At 41.0% G+C, this 20,438-nt stretch overlaps 1 protein-coding gene across 4 annotated transcripts; it reads right to left on the bottom strand.

Moving 5' to 3' along the window:
• Positions 1 to 566: 566 nt before the first annotated feature.
• On the bottom strand, positions 567 to 20,202 carry zgc:162472 (uncharacterized protein LOC553495 homolog). 4 transcript variants are annotated; one of them, XM_034896830.1, is made up of 36 exons: positions 20,088 to 20,202; positions 18,519 to 18,742; positions 17,772 to 18,426; positions 17,532 to 17,635; positions 17,304 to 17,369; positions 16,399 to 16,584; positions 16,081 to 16,214; positions 15,643 to 15,737; positions 15,467 to 15,521; positions 15,211 to 15,348; positions 14,821 to 15,048; positions 14,561 to 14,624; positions 14,268 to 14,469; positions 14,071 to 14,180; positions 13,595 to 13,973; positions 13,244 to 13,378; positions 12,603 to 12,639; positions 12,432 to 12,524; positions 11,576 to 12,332; positions 8,411 to 10,300; positions 8,108 to 8,262; positions 7,696 to 7,949; positions 6,219 to 6,285; positions 5,973 to 6,126; positions 5,747 to 5,876; positions 5,629 to 5,662; positions 5,427 to 5,534; positions 5,050 to 5,338; positions 3,657 to 3,987; positions 3,390 to 3,555; positions 3,010 to 3,304; positions 2,565 to 2,895; positions 2,077 to 2,242; positions 1,706 to 1,985; positions 1,256 to 1,586; positions 567 to 1,155 (listed from the first exon to the last, which is right to left on the bottom strand). In XM_034896830.1, exons 1-36 carry the CDS (start codon positions 20,187 to 20,189, stop codon positions 1,048 to 1,050), a joined length of 8,853 nt encoding a protein of 2,950 aa, XP_034752721.1. In that variant the 5' UTR covers positions 20,190 to 20,202; the 3' UTR covers positions 567 to 1,047. The 4 variants fall into 4 exon arrangements, with proteins under 4 accessions (XP_034752721.1, XP_034752722.1, XP_034752723.1 ...); XM_034896831.1 differs by having other exon boundaries at positions 1,706 to 1,991; positions 5,427 to 5,492; XM_034896832.1 differs by lacking the exons at positions 5,050 to 5,338; positions 5,427 to 5,534 and adding exons at positions 4,111 to 4,396; positions 4,482 to 4,544 and having other exon boundaries at positions 1,706 to 1,991.
• Positions 20,203 to 20,438: the final 236 nt, after the last annotated feature.

Genomic DNA, 20,438 nt, shown 5'->3' with positions numbered 1-20,438 from the left:
ACAAAAACATGCAATAGTTTGTGTTTCTGGAGTTCATATAAATCTGTACCAAAATGGAAATTTATCACTTAAACATAAATAAATAAAAATTAGCCAAAAAAGCATCCACATATGGAAGACTAAACCAAATGGTGATGGAAGAATAAGTTTTATTCACATCCTACAGATTACATGTGTTACTTTTAATGAACATTTAAAAGTTAACGTGTTTGTGTTCCAAGTATCAAACATAATAATATGAACGCTGCAAATCTGTACAAGTAACTCTTTGAATATTGAACTAATCAAAACTACATACAGTACAACCAAATGGCTCAACAAATGCTAGCTGGCATAACATTTTCCTTAAATAAAGTATGACCACCCTTCTCTGCATGGGTTGAATTTGCAGAATATAATGATGCAATTTTACGGTCTATTGGATTTCTAAATAAGACAACCAAAAATAGTTTCAGATTAGAAAGGATGATTAAAAACTGTCGCAACTACACAGAAGAGGCATTATAAAAAGGTAATACATTTTAACAAACCGTACATGATGTCAAGTAATCAAGTAATAGTTATGGTTTCTTCCCAAGACCAATGTTGTGGTCTGTATTAAAACAGATCAGATTTGGAAAAGAAAACATATTTTGCTATTGTACAATATTTACATTGTCACAGTTAATAAATAACCAAATTGGGGAATCTAAGGCTTGAAAAATAATAAATAATTAGGGAAATGCCACACCCTTGCTGAATCAAACCTGTAATTTAGCAGTGTTTTGGTTATTGATGTGTACAGTTTAATATTTATTTGAATTATTGGCTTAAAAAATGAAAGAAATTGAAACTACTGGACAAATTCAAAGTGCTTGTAAAAAGTATAATCAATTTAGCTTCACTTAATGATATAAATGACTTAATAATTCACAAATGACAGCAAAAACAAACAAAAAATAATTTTAGTTATAAATTAACCTTTACAGACATAGCTTTACACAACAAATAATAAAAATTGGCAAGCCATCCACAAGTTCACCCTCTCCCTTGACCTATGTAAAGCTTTCAACCCTCTTCCACTTCTGTAAAAATATCACTTAAGAAGTACTGAGACACACAGGTGGGCTCCTCCTCCATAGAACTGCTCTCCACACTTTGCTGAGAAGCTGAGACCTACAACAAAGAAGAACATTTTTCAGCGGTTTTCACCTCTATGTAGGTGTTAAATCTCCACTAAATCAGAATGCTTCCCTATCCACTAGTGTAATTGTACCCTCCTTACCTCAGCAGGACACAGAGAAGTGCTAGGAGTTGTGTCTGAGCATAGTGGGCTGTGCTCACACGTCTGGTCAGCGTCCACCTCGGTTTGTGCTGGTGACGTGGTAGAAGATGTTAAGTGGGCTTCCAGGGTCGGCTGCCTCGGATTGAATGTGGGAGTGACATCAAACGATGTTGAGACAGAAGGTGCTGGGGTAGATGGTTTTCTTGCTGCACGTGGAGTTTTGACCTTACGGCCCTTGGGACCCTCTTTGCCAGGTGGGGAATTGCTTACAGGGGCAGCGTTGCTTGTCTCAGAAGGCAAGGAGAGGGAGCCTTTGGCTTTTCTGTCAGATGTTGGGGAGAAAAAAATTAACATTTTTTTCAAATTGGTGGATACCAACATGAAAACAAGGGTAATTATTGATATTTTAATAAAAAATTTTTTTTAAACATTTTGACTCACCCATTCCGACTACTGGTCCGTGTAGTTTGTGCTCCTGAGCCGCTATCCTCAGGGTCCTTACCACCCGTCAGAGTCTCCTTTTCAACATCCATATGATCATCACTTCCTTTCTGTGGCTCAGTGACATCGTCATCCAAGTCTCTTGGCTGCACAGAAGGCCCAAGAAGCCTTGAGTATTCAGTGGGTTTTGGGTGAATGGGGATTGACTCTGCTTCCTTGGCAGTGAGGGTCTTGCTGGCTTGTTTCCTCTTGGTAGTATTGGGCTTAACCTGCAGTTTGGCTGGTTTTAAGAAAAACGAGTACATGATTAGAAAGATTTGTCCAATTTGCTGAGTGTGCATGTGATGAGTAAGTATTAATGTACTACATACCTCTTCTATGAGTGTCCATTTCTGTCTGCGGTGCAGGGGGAATTTCAGTCTCATCATTTTTCTCTGCAGTCACTTCTGTAAAAATATCACTTAAGAAGTACTGAGACACACAGGTGGGCTCCTCCTCCATAGAACTGCTCTCCACACTTTGCTGAGAAGCTGAGACCTACAACAAAGAACAAATGATCAGCTGTAATCACCTATATGGAAGTGTGTTAGGGGACAAATCTGGCGCAACCTAGGGTTTAATAACACGTGTACCGAGTTTGACCGTTCTGGGATTTGTTTTCACGCTAATCAAATGTGACCAGTTTTATTGCAAACCGCTAATTAGCTTATAAAGCTAGTCTTCGGGGCACTGGTAAAGCAAGGTAACGATCGAACTCAGTACACTAGGGTTATTAACCCATAGGTTCATTTTGCGCCGGATTTGTCATTTAAATCCCCAATGAATCAGAATGCTTCTCCATCCACCAGTGTACTTGTACCTTCCTTACCTCAGCAGGGCACAGAGAAGTGCTAGGAGTTGTGTCTGAGCGTAGCGGGCTGTGCTCACAAGTGTGGTCAGCGTCCACCTCTGTTTGCGTTGGTGATGTGGTGGAGGATGTTGAGTGGGCTTCCTGGGTCAGCTGTGTCGGACTGAATGTGGGAGTGACATCATAAGATTTTGAGACAGCAGGTGCTGGGGTAGATGGTTTTCTTGCTGCACGTGGAGTTTTGACCTTACGGCCCTTGGGAACCTCTTTGCCAGGTGGGGAATCGCTTGCGGGGGCAGCGTTGTTCATTCCAGAAGGCAAGGAGAGGGAGCCTTTGGTTTTTCTGTTTTATATTGGAAAATAAAAATGGATTAACATTGTATTACCTATGTGAAATCATGTAAACTTGGGGGGGGATTATTCAGATTTCAAACAAGAATTAACCATTTTTACCCACCTATTCCGACTACTAGCCCGCCTAGTTCTTGTGGTTTGTGCTCCTGAGCTGCTATCCTCAGGGTCCTTACCACCAGTCAGAGTCTCCTTTTCAACATCCATATGATCATCACTTCCTTTCTGTGGCTCAGTGACATCATCATCCACGTCTTTTGGCTGCACAGAAGACCCAGGAAGCCTTGAGTGCCCAGCGGGTTTTGGGTGAATGGGGATTGACTCTGCTTCCTTGGCAGTGAGGGTCTTGCTGGCTTGTTTCCTCTTGGTAGTATTGGGCTTAACCTGCAGTTTGGCTGGTGCTAAGAAAAATGAGTACATGATTAAAAATCTTTGTCCATTTTACTGAGTGTGCATGTGATGAGTAAGTATTAATGTACTAAATACCTCTTCTATGAGTGTCCATTTCTGTCTGCGCTGCAGGGGAAATTTCAGTCTCATCATTTTTCTCTGCAGTCACTTCTGTAAAAATATCACTTAAGAAGTACTGAGACACACAGTTGGGCTCCTCCTCCATAGAACTGCTCTCCACACTTTGCTGAGAAGCTGAGACCTACAACAAAGAAGAACAAATGATCAGCTGTAATCACCTCTATGTAGGCGTTAAATCTCCACTAAATCAGAATGCTTCTCTATCCACCAGTGTACTTGTACCTTCCTTACCTCAGCAGGACACAGAGAAGTGCTAGGAGTTGTGTCTGAGCATAGCGGGCTGTGCTCACACGTCTGGTCAGCGTCCACCTCGGTTTGTGCTGGTGACGTGGTAGAAGATGTTAAGTGGGTGTCCGGGGTCAGCTGTGTCGGATTGAACGTGGGAGTGACATCATACGATGTTGAGACAGCAGGGGCTGGGGTAGATGGTTTTCTTGCTGCACGTGGAGTTTTGACCTTACGGCCCTTGGGACCCTCTTTGCCAGGTGGGGAATTGGTTGCAGGGGCAGGGTTGTTCGTCTCAGAAGGCAAGGAGAGGGAGCCTTTGGCTTTTCTTTCGGATATCAGACAAGTAAAAATAGATTAACATTGTATTCACATTGATGGATACCAACATGAAAACAAGTGAAATTATTCAGATTTCAACAAAAGATCTTTTTAAAAACATTTTCCTCACCTATTTCGACTACTAGTCCGTGTAGTTTGTGCTCCTGAGCTGCTCTCCTCAGGGTCCTTACCACCCATCAGAGTCTCCTTTTCAACATCCATATGATCATCACTTCCTTTCTGTGGCTCAGTGACATCGTCATCCAAGACTTTTGGCTGCACAGAAGGCCCAGGAAGCCTTGAGTATTCAGTGGGTTTTGGGTGAATGGGGATTGACTCTGCTTCCTTGGCAGTGAGGGTCTTGCTGGCTTGTTTCCTCTTGGTAGTATTGGGCTTAACCTGCAGTTTGGCTGGTTTTAAGAAAAACGAGTACATGATTAGAAAGATTTGTCCAATTTGCTGAGTGTGCATGTGATGAGTAAGTATTAATGTACTACATACCTCTTCTATGAGTGTCCATTTCTGTCTGCGTTGCAGGGGGAATGTCAGTCTCATCATTTTTCTCTGCTGTCACTTCTGTAAAAATATCACTCAAGAAATACTGAGACACACAGGTGGGCTCCTCCTCCATAGAACCGCTTTCCACACTTTGCTGAAAAGCTAAGACCTACAACAAAGAAGAACAAATGATCAGTTGTAATCCCCTCTATGTAGGTGTTAAATCTCCACTAAATCAGAATGCTTCTCTATCCACCAGTGTACTTGTACCTCCCTTACCTCAGTAGGAGATAGAGAAGTGCTAGGAGTTGTGTCTGAGCATAGTGGGCTGAGCTCAGAAGTCTGGTCGGCATCCACCTCTGTTTGTGTTGGTGATGTGGTGGAAGATGATGAGAGGGTTTTCCCGCTTGCGGGGGCAGCATTGTTTGTCTCAGAAGGTAGGAAAAGGGAGCCTTTGGCTCTTCTGTCAGATATTGGAAAATAAAAAGGGATTAACATTTTATTACCTATATGAAATCATGTAATCGTGGGGAGAATTATTCAGACTTTTTTTTTAACCATTTTTACTCACCTCTTCCGACTACTAGCCCGCCTACTCTTTGTGGTTTGTGCTCCTGAGCTGCTATCCTCAGGGTCTTCACCACTCCTCAGAGTCACCTTTTCACCATCCAAATGATCATCACTTCCTTTCTGTGGCTCAGTGACATCGTCATCAAAGACTTTTGGCTGCACAGAAGGCCCAGGAGGCCCTGAGTACCCAGTGGGTTTTGGGTGAATGGGGATCGACTCTGCTTCCTTGGCAGTGAGGGTCTTGCTGGCTTGTTTCCTCTTGGTTGTATTGGGCTTAACCTGCAGTTTGGCTGGTTTGAAGAAAAACAAGTCTATGATTAATAAATGTCCAATTTACTAAGAGTGAATGTGATAATTAAGTTTTAAAGTACTACATACCTCTTCTTTTACAAGTTTCCATTAGTCTCTGCTTTGCGGGGGGCATTTCAGTCCCATCATTATTCTCTACAGTCTCTGGTAATTCAGATGCATGGACTGTAATATTATCTGTTTTATAAACACAAACAATCCAGACTCGCTATTAGCAAGACCAAATTATTACTTTGCTTAAATAAATGACAGAATAATGCTATCACTCTACCATGTGGATCCACTGGATTCTCCATGATCAAACCCTGGTGTGGGAGAGAAAAAACACAAAGTTTGACCAAAACAGACATTTTATCACACTACAAGTGGTTCCTGGAAAATAAACTTACTATATTTGGAGCTGGGTCAGGCCCAATATCTATTGTATTGATGAGGCCTGTCTCTCCACTCTCCTCCATGAACACAGCCACATTAGACAGGAGCCCGTTGCCAGCTGCTGCCAAACTCTCTCCAGAAACACTAATGAAGGGTAAGGGAAAGTTGTAGAATTAGACACCAAAACAGATCCGCTCCCGCACAAATGGGATGACCATCTGATAAAAGGTAGGCACTAACCTCTGTTGCTCTACTGACACATCTGTTACAGGAAGATAAGGGAGGGACTCAGGCACACTGTCCACAGCCTCCCCTAATGAGCAGACTGGGATCTCAGTCAGAGAGAGGATGAAGAATGGTTCATCTGCATCAAAAGGCTTCTGCTGCAACAGCACTGTCAGTGGGAGTGATTGAAGTTTTAGCTGAAACCATGGGGCATATACTGTATATGATTTACAGCCCCAAATCACTTGGAAACGGACTTACTGTCTGGAAATACTGTATTGAGACTTGGATGACTTTTAGTCCCTCCTGTACTTGATGTTGATGCATCCTGGACACATGAAGAGAATCACAGTGACATTTATGAGGATACTTGATATGTTTACCAAAAATAAGATAAATCTGCTGCAGCAATAATTATAAAATGCCAGGTGGATTGTTTGTGACTTTTCTGAATGATTCCTAAACCATTCTATTAAACGAAATCCATTCTGTGGCTGTTGAGGTTTGTACGCGGCTGTATGCAAAAGGGGATCACTCGAAGTTAACCAAAATATTTCTTTATTAGGGCAGGGCAGGCATATTTCTCTTTTAAACACATACAAGTTAAACTAAATGAAAGAAAACAACCCACAGAAATATACAACTGTACACTGCAAAAAGATGTAAAACTAAATTTAAAAAATAAAAGCGTAAACACTCTGCGGCAATATCAGCATTGCATTGAACTTGTGACAACTTAGACTACATATTTCTTTTAGTTTACAATGCATTCTCAACCTGTCCTTTCTTTTTCTTCTGAAAATTTGCTTTCAAGAAGCAGAGAGCGTTGATAGACTGCGCTCAGGTGGTTTCGGACTTTCGTGACAAATTGGCAGCAGATAGAGAACACTCTCTCCGCCTCCACGGATGTAGACTACTGCTGCGTTATTAATTTAGAGAGCCTTTATTATCGTAGCTACATTACAGCACTGTCACCTGCCTCAACGTTACATGACAACAATAGACGCACACTCCTTGCGTTTATTTCCCGTCATAACCTTTCCCAGGAATCAGTAAGTAGTCTTGATCAGATTTCCGGGTATAAAACCCTAGTTGGAACTAACAGTTGCCCCCAACCTTGTCGGACGGAACATCTGGAGTGGCTTATTGTTTCAACCACTTATCCATTACTTAGCTTACTAAGATAATTGCTAGTACTGCTACTGATGCTATTGGGCAAAATTGTAGATGAGTTTATGTTTTGTTAGTCATTTCTGGATTTTTTTTCCCCTTCTTCAAATACATATTGGCCAATATTTCGGAATATCGGATTTTTAAATAACAATCGGTATTGGCCTTAAAAATCCTTTATTGGTTGGGCTCTACCAACTGCTTGCTTCCTAACTAGTTTTCATGCACTCCTAAATGCAACATGTAGTGTTCAGTTGTTACAGTTGACTCAATAAATTGTTTTAATTTACATCCCATTTCTTTCAATAGTTGAGCTACTCTATAATTTCTTCACGCACCTACTATGAACTGCAGAAGTACCAAAATGAGGTACAAGTATACTGCTATTCAATATAAACTCAGTTCAGTGACACATGGAAAAACATAACTTGCTCCATGTTATAAGCATGTTGGCCCGGGCTAATTATTACCAAGCTTGACAGGAATTTCAACACAAAAAGACACTGTAATCATACATCTAATGATCAGAAGATACACCTCCTCCTGCAAATATTGATTATTATCTTACCTGAGTAAACCTGTCTAGTAGCTGTGTCACACAACCCAGAGAGGATCCAGCAACATTTGGAGGGGGGTCATGCTGACTCCGTTGTTCAATAACTTGTGTCAAGCCCAGCAAAGACCCAGCATCACTTGGCGAGGTATTTTGGTTACTACACTGTTCAATAGCTCCCTCTACTGGTTCCTGGATGTCAGGTTGAAGTTCAGACACAAGTTTGTGGCAAAACAAAGCATCCACATCCTCTGAGCAAGTACCAAAATCTGTGGGGGTAAAAAAAATAAAATAAAAAAATAAAAGCATTAGTGATTTAAAAAAGAAAAAAAAAGTGCTGTAGTACTTTCTACGGGAGAAGTCCTGAATATCTGCTCAGCATTCGTTAAAGTAATGGAACTTCCGTTTTAAAAGGCGTCAAACAAACCTGTTTCTGCTTGTTTTGTTTTCTGGATTTGTTGAAGTTGTGGAGGTCGGCTGCTGCGTCCTAGGTTGGGTTTTGGTTTAATAAGTCGGCCTCTACAAGTCTGGGGAGCTTTTCTTGAGGGACAGTCAGTTGGCACTGATTGATTATCATCAATCCTTTAAGTAGAAAACAAACTGTTACAAGAAAAACTAATAATTCTTTAATAATTAATTACAACATGACGTTGTAAATGAGACATGACAACAGCATAATTGTCTTGTGTATTTTGTAGCGCATAATGAGAAAACAGGATTTATCTCTTACCTTTGAGCAGCTGTTTGATTAGATTCAGAACAATGTTGGACAGCATCTTGACTTTGAGGCTCAGAGACATTCTGTGAACGTGGCTGCTGAGTGGTTATTTTTGGACCCGATGAGGACTGTGTGTTAGTCAGGGGTTTAAATTCAATTTTTGACTCTGTTAAACCATCTCCCGAAGTATGGACAGCTGTAACGGCAGCTGGATCATCGGTTGGTTGGGTATTTGTAGCTCTAATGGACATGCCCTGTTTGCAGTCCCGATGTGAAGCAGGTCCGACCACCACGCTATTTGACGTTTTGTCCCCTGTGGATTCCACTTCAACTGTGGCTTTTTCACTACTTTGAGTCAGTACTGAGTCTGTCAACACACACTGATTCTCAGCAATCCAAGATGTTGCTATGACAACATTATCAGAGGGGGTTGTGCTGTCTATTGACTTCTCTGACTCGGCAGGTCTTAACATTGTGGAGCTGAGAGATTCTATATGTAATGAACAATGTGTTGATGTCTGGCTGTCTGTCTCTGTGAGTTCCAGTTCTGTTTGTGCATTGTTCTTGTCCTCAAGCTGTTGTTCAAAGGTTAAAGAAGTGTCCATATGACACTGTTCTGAGGGTTTACTGACATCTTTTAACAGCGGTTTTGTGAACGTAGCTCGAGAACAGGATCCTAAATTGGGTCTGTGTTTGACCTTTGGAAAGTGTCTCCTTCTTTGAGGAACATTTTGTTCGGAGCCCTCTGACTTTGAGTCTTGTCTGCATCCAACATCTATCTTTTGCTCCTCAGTTGAACATAATTCCTCTGTGCTTTTATGAGTGGAACATGATTCTAATGATGGTACTGACACTAAAAGGGAAACACTATTTTTTAGCTGGCTTGGTTTTTCAGGAGGGGTGGGACTGCAAGGTTGTTCCACTTCTACCTCCGCTTTTGTGTTGTCAGTTGATTCAGATGATAAAGTAGGGCTCGAGCGTATCTCCACAAGTTGCAAGAGAGTGAAAGGGTCTTTGGTGGTTTGAGCCTTGGACCGCACAGTTCTTGATGTCTGTGATACAACTGGTTTGACTTTTTGTAATAGGCCTCTTGTAGTCTGGCAAGTAGATTCGACTTTACTCTTTTCTTTCTGACTGACAGGTAACTCTTCTACAGGTGTAACACATGGAGCAGCATGGTCCCTGCTCTCTTGGTCAGGGGCAGAAATTATGTTTAACCCTTGTCCAACTTGTGATTCTGTGACTCCTGAGTCGGATGTCAGCGGATTATTGCAGCTACTCTCAGTTGTCCCAAAATGACACATATGTTTTTCATCTTTCGACTCCAATGTTTGCGTTGAATCTCTGGTGGCCTGTTTCTTACTGGGTTCAAAATGGGCTTTAAAAAGGTTTGGGTTTTCTGAGGCACTCTGATGTGATGTTGTTGCACCCGATTCTAACTGACCAACAACTCCAGCGTCACTCTTTTTTGCATCACTTGTAGACAGTTCCTCTGTGGGTATAAAAGTAGTCCCTAAATCCAACAATTGTTTCAAATCGGAAGCAGTACAGGGACTTTGAGTTGGTTTTTCAGGAGAGGTGATGCAAGTTGGCTCTGCTTGATTCTTTGCCATTATTTTTGGAGTTGGGCTGGAGTCTTTCTCGGCGATGCCTTTTGTTATTTGAGGTTTAGAACGTACGGCCCTTGAAGTCTGTGCTAGGTTGAGATTGGGTTTTACTTTCTGGAATAGACGTTTTTTGGTCTGGCTAGTAGATGCAACTTGTCTATCTTCTTTCTGACTGACAGGTAACTCTTCTACAGGTGTAACATATGAAGCAGGATAGTCAATGCTTGCTTGGACTGGTGCAGAGACTATGTTTGACACTTGTCCAATCTGGGATTCTGTGACTGCTGAGTTGGATGTCAGCGGATTATTACAACTACTTTCAGTTGTCCCAACATGAGACATTAGTGCTTCATCTATGGACTCAGATGTTAGCACTGTGTCCCTGGTGGCTTGTTCACTCCTGGGTTTAAATTGAGCTTCAGGGAGGTTCAGGTTTTCTGAGGCACTCCAATGTAATGTTTCTTTATCTGACTCTACCTGAAAAACAACTCCAACATCTGTCTTTTTCTCCTCAGTTGTAGACAGTTCCTCCGTGGGTTTAAGAGTAGACCCCAAATGCATTGATGGTATAAAATCTAAAGCATGACCAGGACATAAACTTGTTTTTTCAGGAAAGATTATGCAAGTTGGCTCTGCTTCAACTTCTATTGATTTTTCATCGAATTTGGGGTTTGGAGTTGGGTTAGAGTCTTCCTCTACATTTTCTTTTGTGGTTTGAGGTTTAGAACGTACGGTCCTTGATGTCTTTGATAGGTAGAGATTGGGTCTGACTTTCTGGAATCGACTCCTACTTGTCTGGCAACGAGATGCAACTTCCCTTTCTTTTTTCTGACTGACAGGTAACACTTCTACAGGCGAAACACATGAAGCAGGATAGTTGCTGCTCTCTTGGACTTGGGCAAAGTATATGTTTGACTCTTGTCCAATCTGCGATTCTGTGACTACTGAGTCTTGTGGTGACGGATTATTAGAGCTAGTCTCAGTTGTCCCAACTTGAGACATCAGTATTTGATCTGTGGACACAATGCTAACATCTGTGCATGTTAGCTTAGTGTCTCTGGTGGCCTGTTCCCTCCTGGGTTCAAACTGAACTTCAGAGAGGTTCTGGTTTTCTGAGGCACTCAAAAATAATGTTGTTGTGCTCAATTCTACCTGACCAACCACTCCAACATCGGTCTTTTTATCCTCAGTTGTAGACAGTTCCTCTGTGGGTGTAAAAGTAGTCCCTAAATCCGACGACTGTATTAAAGTTGAAGCAGGACAGGGACTTAGTCTTGGTTTTTCTGAAGAGGTGATGCAAGATGGCTCTGCTTCAACCTCTGCTCCTGTTTTTTCAGTGAATTTTAGGTTTGGAGTGGAGTCTTTTACGGTGTCTTTTCTAGTTTGAGGTTTAGAGCGTACGGTCCTTGATGTCTGCGCTAAATTGAGTTTGGGTTTGACTTTCTGGAATCGACTCTTCCTTGTCTGGCTAGTAGATGGGACTTCACTTTCTTCTTTCTGACTGATAGGTAACACTTCTACCGGTGCAGAATTGTCACTGCACTCTTTGAATGTGAAAGCTGAGTCAGATGTCACCTGATTATTACAGCTACTCTCATTTGTTCCAACATGAGCAATCAGTACTTCATCTGTAGATGCAGATGTTGACCTGAATTCTCTGGTGGCCTGTCCCAAATTGGGTTCAAGCTGGACTTCAGAAAGGTTGTGACTATGGTTCTCTGAGGCACCTTGATCTGATTTCGCTGCACCAGATTTTACATGACCAACAGACCTCTTTTGATTGCCAAATGGCTTTTCTGTATGTTTGACTTCAATATGAGAATTTTCAACATTTAACATATTTTTACTACAGTCTGCTATTTTAGGGATTTCCTCTGCACCTGATAGTATCTCAGTGGCTTGAAAAAAGTCAGGAGCTACTGTGTGGCTCTCTTCAGGTTTCCTTTCTATTGAAGTCTCTGGTTGGGATTTTGACTGAACAGTCCTTGAGGATTGGCCAGGGTTAGGTTTTGGTTTGACCTTGGTTAAGCGTCCTGTTCTGGTCTGTGGAGAATTTGTCTTTGAGCTCTCCTGACTTAAGTCCATTTGAGGGGTAGGGTCCATATAAGAACCTGGCCTCTGATCACTGGATTTATTAACAGGGATGGCATCAGTGTCTGTTGTGCGGTTTTGTAGCTCCACAGTGGTAACAGTTTCTGGGCCTCCAGGAACAGAAGTTGCAGACATAAGAGTTGCACTGTTTTCATCGTGTGCAGCAGGCTTTGAGCAGCAGGCCATCTCTTCTTCCAGGTGTTGGCTGGTTTCATTCACACTGACTGCTGTTGTCCCTGCGTTTTAATAAGGCACATTTTAAATTCAATGTACTTAATTAATCTACAAGGAAAGCAATCCAATTCAAGGATTTTTTTAGCTTCTGTGTCTCCAACCTTTTTTGTCATCTTGATTCTGAGAAAGGTGAGCCATGTTGCCAATGGTCAACAGGGTTTGAGCAGCCTCGTTGTAGCTCTTGTCCTCAGATACTAAAACACAAAATGATGTATGAGACATTCAGACCAACAATTTCCCTGGAAGCTACTTGGAATACCTCTTCAACATACCTTCAGTGTTTTCTATAGAAAGGTAGTCGATAACATCCTGCAAGGGAAACAAATATATTGTGAGTCACATCAGAGGCTTCCCATATGAGCTAGACTAGTTGTGAAGGGACGTGATTTATATGGAAAACATGTACAGTAGCCCCAGTTACACTTCTCTGTAATTTTCTTTCTAAATGTTTGTCAGTTGATAACATCTGGATACAAAAAGGTTGCTTTGAATTCATCCAGCTTATGCATGAAGATAGCATTCAACATTGTTCAAACTCAAATGTCCTCAATTTCTTAATTTAAAGTGTTCAAAAAGATAACCTTAAAAGGAAATAATGGCAAGACACAATAGGAGTGTGTGTCTAGGTGTCTTTTGCTTATTTTTTTTTCCTTTTACCACATACTGTTTATTTGAGATAACTTAAAAAAATAAATAAACGGCAAACAAAATACATGCACTTAAACTAAAAAGAGGGAGATATGAGGAAAATAAGGTTGACTTTTACAAATTTTGGCCCTTATGTTGATAAAACTATGTGGATAGATCACATCAGATCTTTAAGATTAAATATCAGAAATGTTAAAATCATAAATGTAACTGGGGCTAATGATTTAATTTCACTGGTTCTAAAGTTTAGGCATCGGACACTTACAATAAGCAGATCCAGCTGATGTTCACAGGTTTCAGCTGTGCCTATCTCATTCTGTGCCCGCTCGCAAAAGGCATCAGGGTACAGTACATCTTGGGAGATGCCCAACACATCAGGCATATTGGCCAAGATATCAAGCTACGTGTGAGGTGGGGGGGGGGGGGGGGGGGGGGGGGGGGGGGGGGGGGGGGGGGGGGTGTTCAGAGTGGAGGGTTTGAATTATGGAATGGAAAACCATGCACAAAGAAAACTAACGCAAAATCCACAAAAATGCTTGTTATAAGAATTGTGTAAAAAAAGAAAAGTGGATAGTGTGTGCATTTGTGCAAGACATGATAGGAAACAGTTTCTCACCTCCTCCATTGTCTCTTCTACCTCCGAAATCACAGGATGTGGGGAGCGAAGGCTGGCGGGTACAAATGCAGGGGCAGTGCTGTCATTAATGGAGCTACATTCAGGGTGCTCCTCCTCGACCTCTTCCTCTTCTCTCTGGTTTTCATCCTCTTCATCGCTGTATTCTGACCGAGAAGCCCTGAGGGTGACTAGTTTAGGCTTTTTAGACTCTTGGGCTGATTGTAGCTTTGATGAGCTTCCCCTCTTAGCTGTGGATTTGGGTTTAGGCCTGGCAGGAGCAGTGGACCCAGCTGGTGAGGCAGGAGGGGTTTCAGACGAGTGTGTAGCCTCTTTCCCAGGGTAATTCAAGGGCTTCGTGGGTTTAGGCACTCTCCCGTACCTATAAAACACAATCACACATTGATGAACTGCTCCTATCCTATGATATCCAAAGTATTGTTTGGGGGAATAGGAATGTGAATGAAAAAATGTTGTACCTGGTAGGTCTCGGCAGTTGAACGGTGACATCCTCCTCACCAGACGAAATGTCATCACTGGCTGACTTGGTCTTAGAGGCTTGCTTTAAGGGTAATGGATCTTTATTTACCTAAAAGGTTAGCATAACTTTAAGTTAGCCAAAGTAACAATCTGTAGACACATTATATGACTTGAAACTGAAACTAAAAGTAATAACCTGCTCTTCAGAGGCCCCATCAATCTCACTCTCATCCTCTTTATCTGATGCCGCATCATTGGTCTTTGTGGAGGGTGGTGGAGGCTTCTTACCCCATTTCCGGCCCAAAGGTAGTAGTGGTTTTGGTGCCCTGCCTCGAGAGAGTTTAGCTGGCTTGATGGTGTTGTCCTTAGACTCATTCACACCGTCAGTCTTTTCAGACCTGAATATTAGGACAAACCAGGACAAACCAATTGTAATGCCAACTAAAGATGCAAATTATTCTAGTTAAAACTTTTTTTAAGTTTCATTACGTGTCTGATTGTAGACAGTCCTCAGGAAGTGCTGCCTCAGTGTCTCCTGGTATGTAGGCCTCATCTGATCATATAAAAGCAAAGCAAAAGTGTAAGTAGCAATCATCAAAGGCCAATAGGATTGTATGCATAAAACAAATGGCAGCTCCAATGGATCTACATTCTACATTGCAATGTCTGTGCGCAAACATACCTTTTTTATTTAAATCTACAAGTTTCATCATTAACATTTTGATAAGGTAACTAAATGTTCCTGTTACCGTGTTCATTTTCACTCGTTTTGTTTTTCTTGTCATTTGGTTCCTTAGTTGAAGCATCCTGTTTATTCTTTCTTTTACGTTTCTTCTGAGGTTTAGCAGCGGTGGTTCCTCCCTCATTACCGAGGTCCTCATTCTCTTTCTCTCCCTCCTCCTCTAAGTCAGAAATTTCATTCTGCTCTTCCTCATCTCCCTCCTCCACGACACTTAGCTTCCTTGAAGCTTTTTTGTCTGTAGAGTAAATTAGAACACACAAGGATTGTTAAATGAAGACATAATAAGGGTGAACAGTTGGTAAAATCTGTACTCCAAAATAATATTGACGTTATGGAACAATAATATTCCACTCACAGGGTATTCAAAACAGTGAAAACACCTGGCAGGATAGGTTACCTTTTGTCTTTTTATTTTCTTTCTTCTTAGGAGATTTCTTCACAGCGAGTGACTTTAGTTTTTTCCGGGTTTTTTGCACTTCCAGAATCTTCTCTAGCAGCTTAGAAAAATACTCAATGTCCAGTTTGCGCCTTTCTCCTACAGAATAATCAGCAGTAAATGTTGCATCAAAATATATGCACTCATTGCACATGGAACTTTAATAATGAAATATTATATTAAAAAAGCTAAATAAACTGTCCTACTGAATACTTACTGAAAGCTTTATCAATTCTCCAGGCATTCTCTCGCTCTTCTTTTTTAAATTTGTTCTGAAAGTTTAAATCAATGCAATTAACACAACAAGCATTTTATTGTGTATTAAGTTTAGCAATGTGTTGCTTTGTCATATCATGTTTCATAAATATATGCATGTCTGTATTAATCACTAACCTTTATCTCTGATCGAGCTCTGAGGGGAAACAGTTGACAAATCATGGAAAAGTCTGTCCCCACCATGCTAATTGCCAAGAAAAACATGTCTGTCTCTGATGGAAAACAGCAAACAATCATAACATTAAAAATCAAGATGAACAAAGCATCAGAGAAAATGCCAGCTTTTTTTAAAAATGACATCAGATTAGTAAACAGAATATGTCTTTGGAACATTGGATGAATAGTTGCTGATAATGGGCAATGTAGATATCACATCAAAGATCAGCCACCCACTTATATCAGCTGGTATTCTGTCTAAAAAATGGAAATTTCTAAGTGATCCTAAACTTTTGACCGGTAGAAAGAGAGAGAGAGAGTGAGTGAGAGTGAGTGTGAGTGTGAGAGTGTAACTGTGTGAGAGTGTGTGTGTATTAATATTATCCAATTTGGTTTAACCTTCACTGGACCAGGGCTTTGAATATGTCCCTTTCCTGAAGCTCGAGTAAGTTGTAGTGGAGCCACGTTCAAAGATGGGGTCTCGATCCTGTGCTGGGTTTGGCCCTTTGGCTCGCTGGACTTCCACTGTCAAGCTAAGACAAAGGTTGAGAGGCTAAGATTCCCAACTGATTTCAGTATCTTCAATATTACAATAATATAGCAATGTCAACAACAAAAAACTTAAGTCGTAAAAAACATTTTATCTGTAATAACCAAATAAAGTGAAATAGATAAACATGAAAGCATGCAATTCATAACCTATAGACGCTCACTGACCTTTCTTCATCAATGATCAGTGTGCCATCTTCTGCTACTTTGACCTGAGGAACCATTATGGCGTCATCCTGCTCTTCTTCTTCCTCTGCATCTGCAGCTGCCTCTTCCTCTGCCTCTTCCTCTGCTTCCTCCCTCGGGCTTGCTATTTTAGGGAGGACCACAGGTTCCTGTGCTCTCGCTGGGGAACTGCAGGCATCACATACATACTTCAGGCAGAAGAAAGGGGGTTTGTATACAAGTAGTCTGGTTTAGCTAGATCCTCCTCCAAAGTACACTGAAGCAGAGCCTGGCTACTCCACATAGCATTCGGAGCAATCTCGGAAGTGGAAAGCTAACGATAAAGACTAGTATACAAGTAATCTGACTCACAATATGTATATCGTGGTTCAAGACTGCCATTGGCTGGCTTTGACCAGAGATTGGCATGGTTTAATTTCAGTTAGACTAATAGCTGGTTTGATTTGCATTGATAAGAGGATTTTATGGAAAGTATCCCATGCCAATCTCCATGTATGGTGAAGGGTAATGATGATGTGAGGTTATTTTAATTCCAAAGGCCAAGGGAACTCAGGAACTGGTCTTTAATAATAAAAATCTGCCTGCTTCTATGGGAATTTAACATAGGGGTGTATATACTTATGTCCCCTGTATTTTAAGGAAGAACATTTATTTATTTATAATACATTATTTATTCACAAAGAAAATTGGCATCCTTAAAGGTTGCATTTTATCTCATTTTTTAATTAAGGCATTAAGATAAATTTCCCAAACATGATTTTTTTATTCCTCTTTTTAGTCAACTTAAGCATGGGCATGTAAACTTGCACCACTGCACAATCACAAAGTACAATATCAAGTCAACAAGAAAGTAAAGGGATTCTAGAAAGATGACGGGATAAACTTACTCTTCTCTTACTGGAGAAGTTGGGACCACCATCTCATTCTCTTGAGTTGCATCTTCTAAACTAGATCTGTTTAAAAAGAACAAAAACAATTGCAGATTATAGTCACCTAAGACAAGGAACCACAAAAAAACCTTTATAAAGATCTAGCATAGTTAATATGAAACAGCACAAATAGAGATAAGGATTGAATGTTACACAAGCCTGACTAAATTGCGTAGGGACACTTACGTCATGGGGTTAGACAGCGGTAGATAACGGATAAGGTCCCTCATGGTCATTTTGGCCGGATCTAGGGTATATTCCTTTACACGTGCCTTAGCTCTCTTGATTTTCTGCAACACCAGTTATTTGCAACACCAGTTAATTGAAAATATAGTGTAAAGTATATATCTAATTATCACGTTACTAAATGTAGAAAGCGAAGAGGAAAAGAATGAGAATGTATGCTTCCTGAAAATCTGAGCTTACCTTTTCTTTGTGCATCTCCTGTTTAAGCAACTCTCTGAGTTTTTGGGCCTTTGCAATCCTTTGTAAGTCTGATGGGTCATTCAGGAGTCTACTCAAGGAGAACGCTGGTTGTGACAGTGTAAGCCCAGTCTTAGATGACACTAGATTCTTGGCTTTCTCCGATATCGCAATAGCTTCTTTGTCTGGGAGAGAGGGGGGGACTTTATTCTGTAGTCTTGAAGGAACTTCTTCAACTTGACTGCCTGAATTGCTTTCCAATTCTTGGCCACTGTCTGTCGGCAGATGGATTTGCTCTAGAAAGTCCTTGGTAGGAACAGCTGAAGGTTCTGAACTGTCAGAAGGGGGGATGATGGGTTTAGGTTGCGTTTTGGGTTGCTTGCTCTCTTCTGAAGGCCTCCGTCGCCTTGGGGACAGGAGTCTCTGAGGGGGTGCTGTAGTCAAAGTTTGGTGGACTAGTTTGGGTGGAGTTGGTTTGTCGAGGTCTGAGACATGGATTTCAATAGGAGTTTCAGAGACTGCCTTGACAGGGGATTTTGGAGCCCGAGCAAGGGTGGTGGGGCGACCTGGGGCCACTTTAGGCTTAATGGAAAACCGCTTTCTTCTCTGGACTGCTGCTGAGGAGCTGGTACCTTCTCCATTTTGTTCAGTACCATCCCTAAATGATATAGAATAGTTTTTTATATTTTTGTTATACCTAACAAAAGTAGTGGCCATTGCCAGTCATGCCATTTAGTGGCTGTCACTCACCCTGGGGGTGCAGGTTTTTCTGATGGGGTCACAACAGACTTGTTATCTGTCACAACAGGAGTAGTAGTAGTAGTAGTAGTAGTAGTGCTGCTCTCACTGACATCTTTGGGGGTCTCACTGGCCTCCTGATTTGTTGAAGGGGCTTCCTGAGGCGCTGCTGCTGTTCTCCCTGCTGTAACAACATTAGGCCGAATACTAAATCTTGACCGGCGAAACATTTTGACCTGCAAACACACAAAGTCAAAGCCGCATCAGTATTCCAACAAGAAAACCTGACAACCAGCTGCAAGTGAAATATAACTTGTTTTAAAAAGGTACTCAGGTTCTGTGAAAACAGCAGGGGTATGACCTACATGCTTCACATACTACAACTGACACATGATTCACAAGATTCTCCCAGAATGCATATTGACAAGAAGTACAACTGTGTTTTCACATACAACAGTTTCAATGCAAAGAGCCAAACTGACTTGTTAAACTCTTCTCTTTAAGCATAAAAATGATGTCCTTTACATAAAGAGTGCAAAACACTTAATCATATGAACATTTCTCAGAATACAGACCCCTCATTTCATATCAGCACAAGTTTTACTGTTATATATATTACTAAGCATCCAGACCACTGAATCAAGGCATCATGTGTTCAACATAATGGCTTATCACTTCACTGCCACTTGGAAGAAATATGTATGCAATTGTTACGTTTAATTACTTTCACAATGTTGCTATTTGTCGAGTACTGCAAAAGTGGAAATTGTGGTTTAATGTTAGGCCTTTATGTTCTTTAGCGTCACAATAGAGACTGCATGGATTAACCTTTCTGCTCAACGACCTATACTTTACTGTATTTTAGATGACTTAACTTTTGTATCTTGGAAATGAATAAAAAAATACACTCTGTAGTCAATACAGAACAGAAAAGGTACACTGATGTCCTGAAATGCGGTCCCAATCATAATTTTGCCTTATATGAATGTAGTATGTAGTGTGAAGACTTAGCATTTAGCATTAAAAATACAGGCTTCTGCGTAAACGTGCACATTTCAATTTGGTTGCCATATGTATCTTCTTGAGAGAATGGCAACCGCAGACTTGTTTTGATGAAAATTAGTTACTGTTTATTTGACAATAACCATTTTAACTGTAACGTTATGTTCCGCGACATAGTGCTTAACGTTAGCAATGCGGCTACCTAGTGTTGTAGGACTAACGTTAGCAAGAATACCTTCTATTTTGCAAAACAGCTACATTTGTGCTATCCTCAGCTATTCTTGAACTGACAGGACTAGTGACGTTAACAGTTGAGAAGCTATTACATAAGGACGTGAAATAAAATAGTACCAGCGTTGTAATAAGCAAACACCTCAACACAACTAAAACACATTTAAGACATACAAAAGCTTCAATAGTTGACTAAATAAACCGGAAATTGCATAAAGCTGGACTTAAACTCGCCTGCCAACACTTTTAGGATGCGAGTCTTCCCAACTTGGACCGTCCTATTATTGTTAATGTTCAGAACCTGAGGCAGCTACATTTATAAATGCATTGCGTCTACATGTTATTTACCTTGTAACAACGTACCTGTTTGAAAATATGTCGTTTGCTGGGAGAAATTAGCTTACATTTATCGACGACGGATGGCAAGTAGCGGAACCCATGCACACACATACTAATCCGCCATGTTTTTCACGACGTGATATTTTCGTTAGCGAAAGGGGTGGTGGGAAATGTAGTCAGGTCGCTGCAAAGAGCTGGCTGAGGCAAGATCAAGCAACCATACAGTTATCTAAAAAAACTAAATTTAAAGTAAAGACATTACTAATTTGACCTAAGTAGAAGCAATACAGGAGCATTAGCAATAAAATGAAATTCAAATGTTAAATTATAATCAGCAGAATTTGGGTATTGTGATGTAGC

The sequence above is a fragment of the Etheostoma cragini genome, chromosome 16, assembly GCF_013103735.1.
Source record: "Etheostoma cragini isolate CJK2018 chromosome 16, CSU_Ecrag_1.0, whole genome shotgun sequence".
Lineage (NCBI taxonomy): Eukaryota > Metazoa > Chordata > Actinopteri > Perciformes > Percidae > Etheostoma > Etheostoma cragini.
The sequence above is the reverse complement of the archived record's forward strand: the minus strand, read 5'-3'. Positions and strand labels throughout refer to the sequence as shown.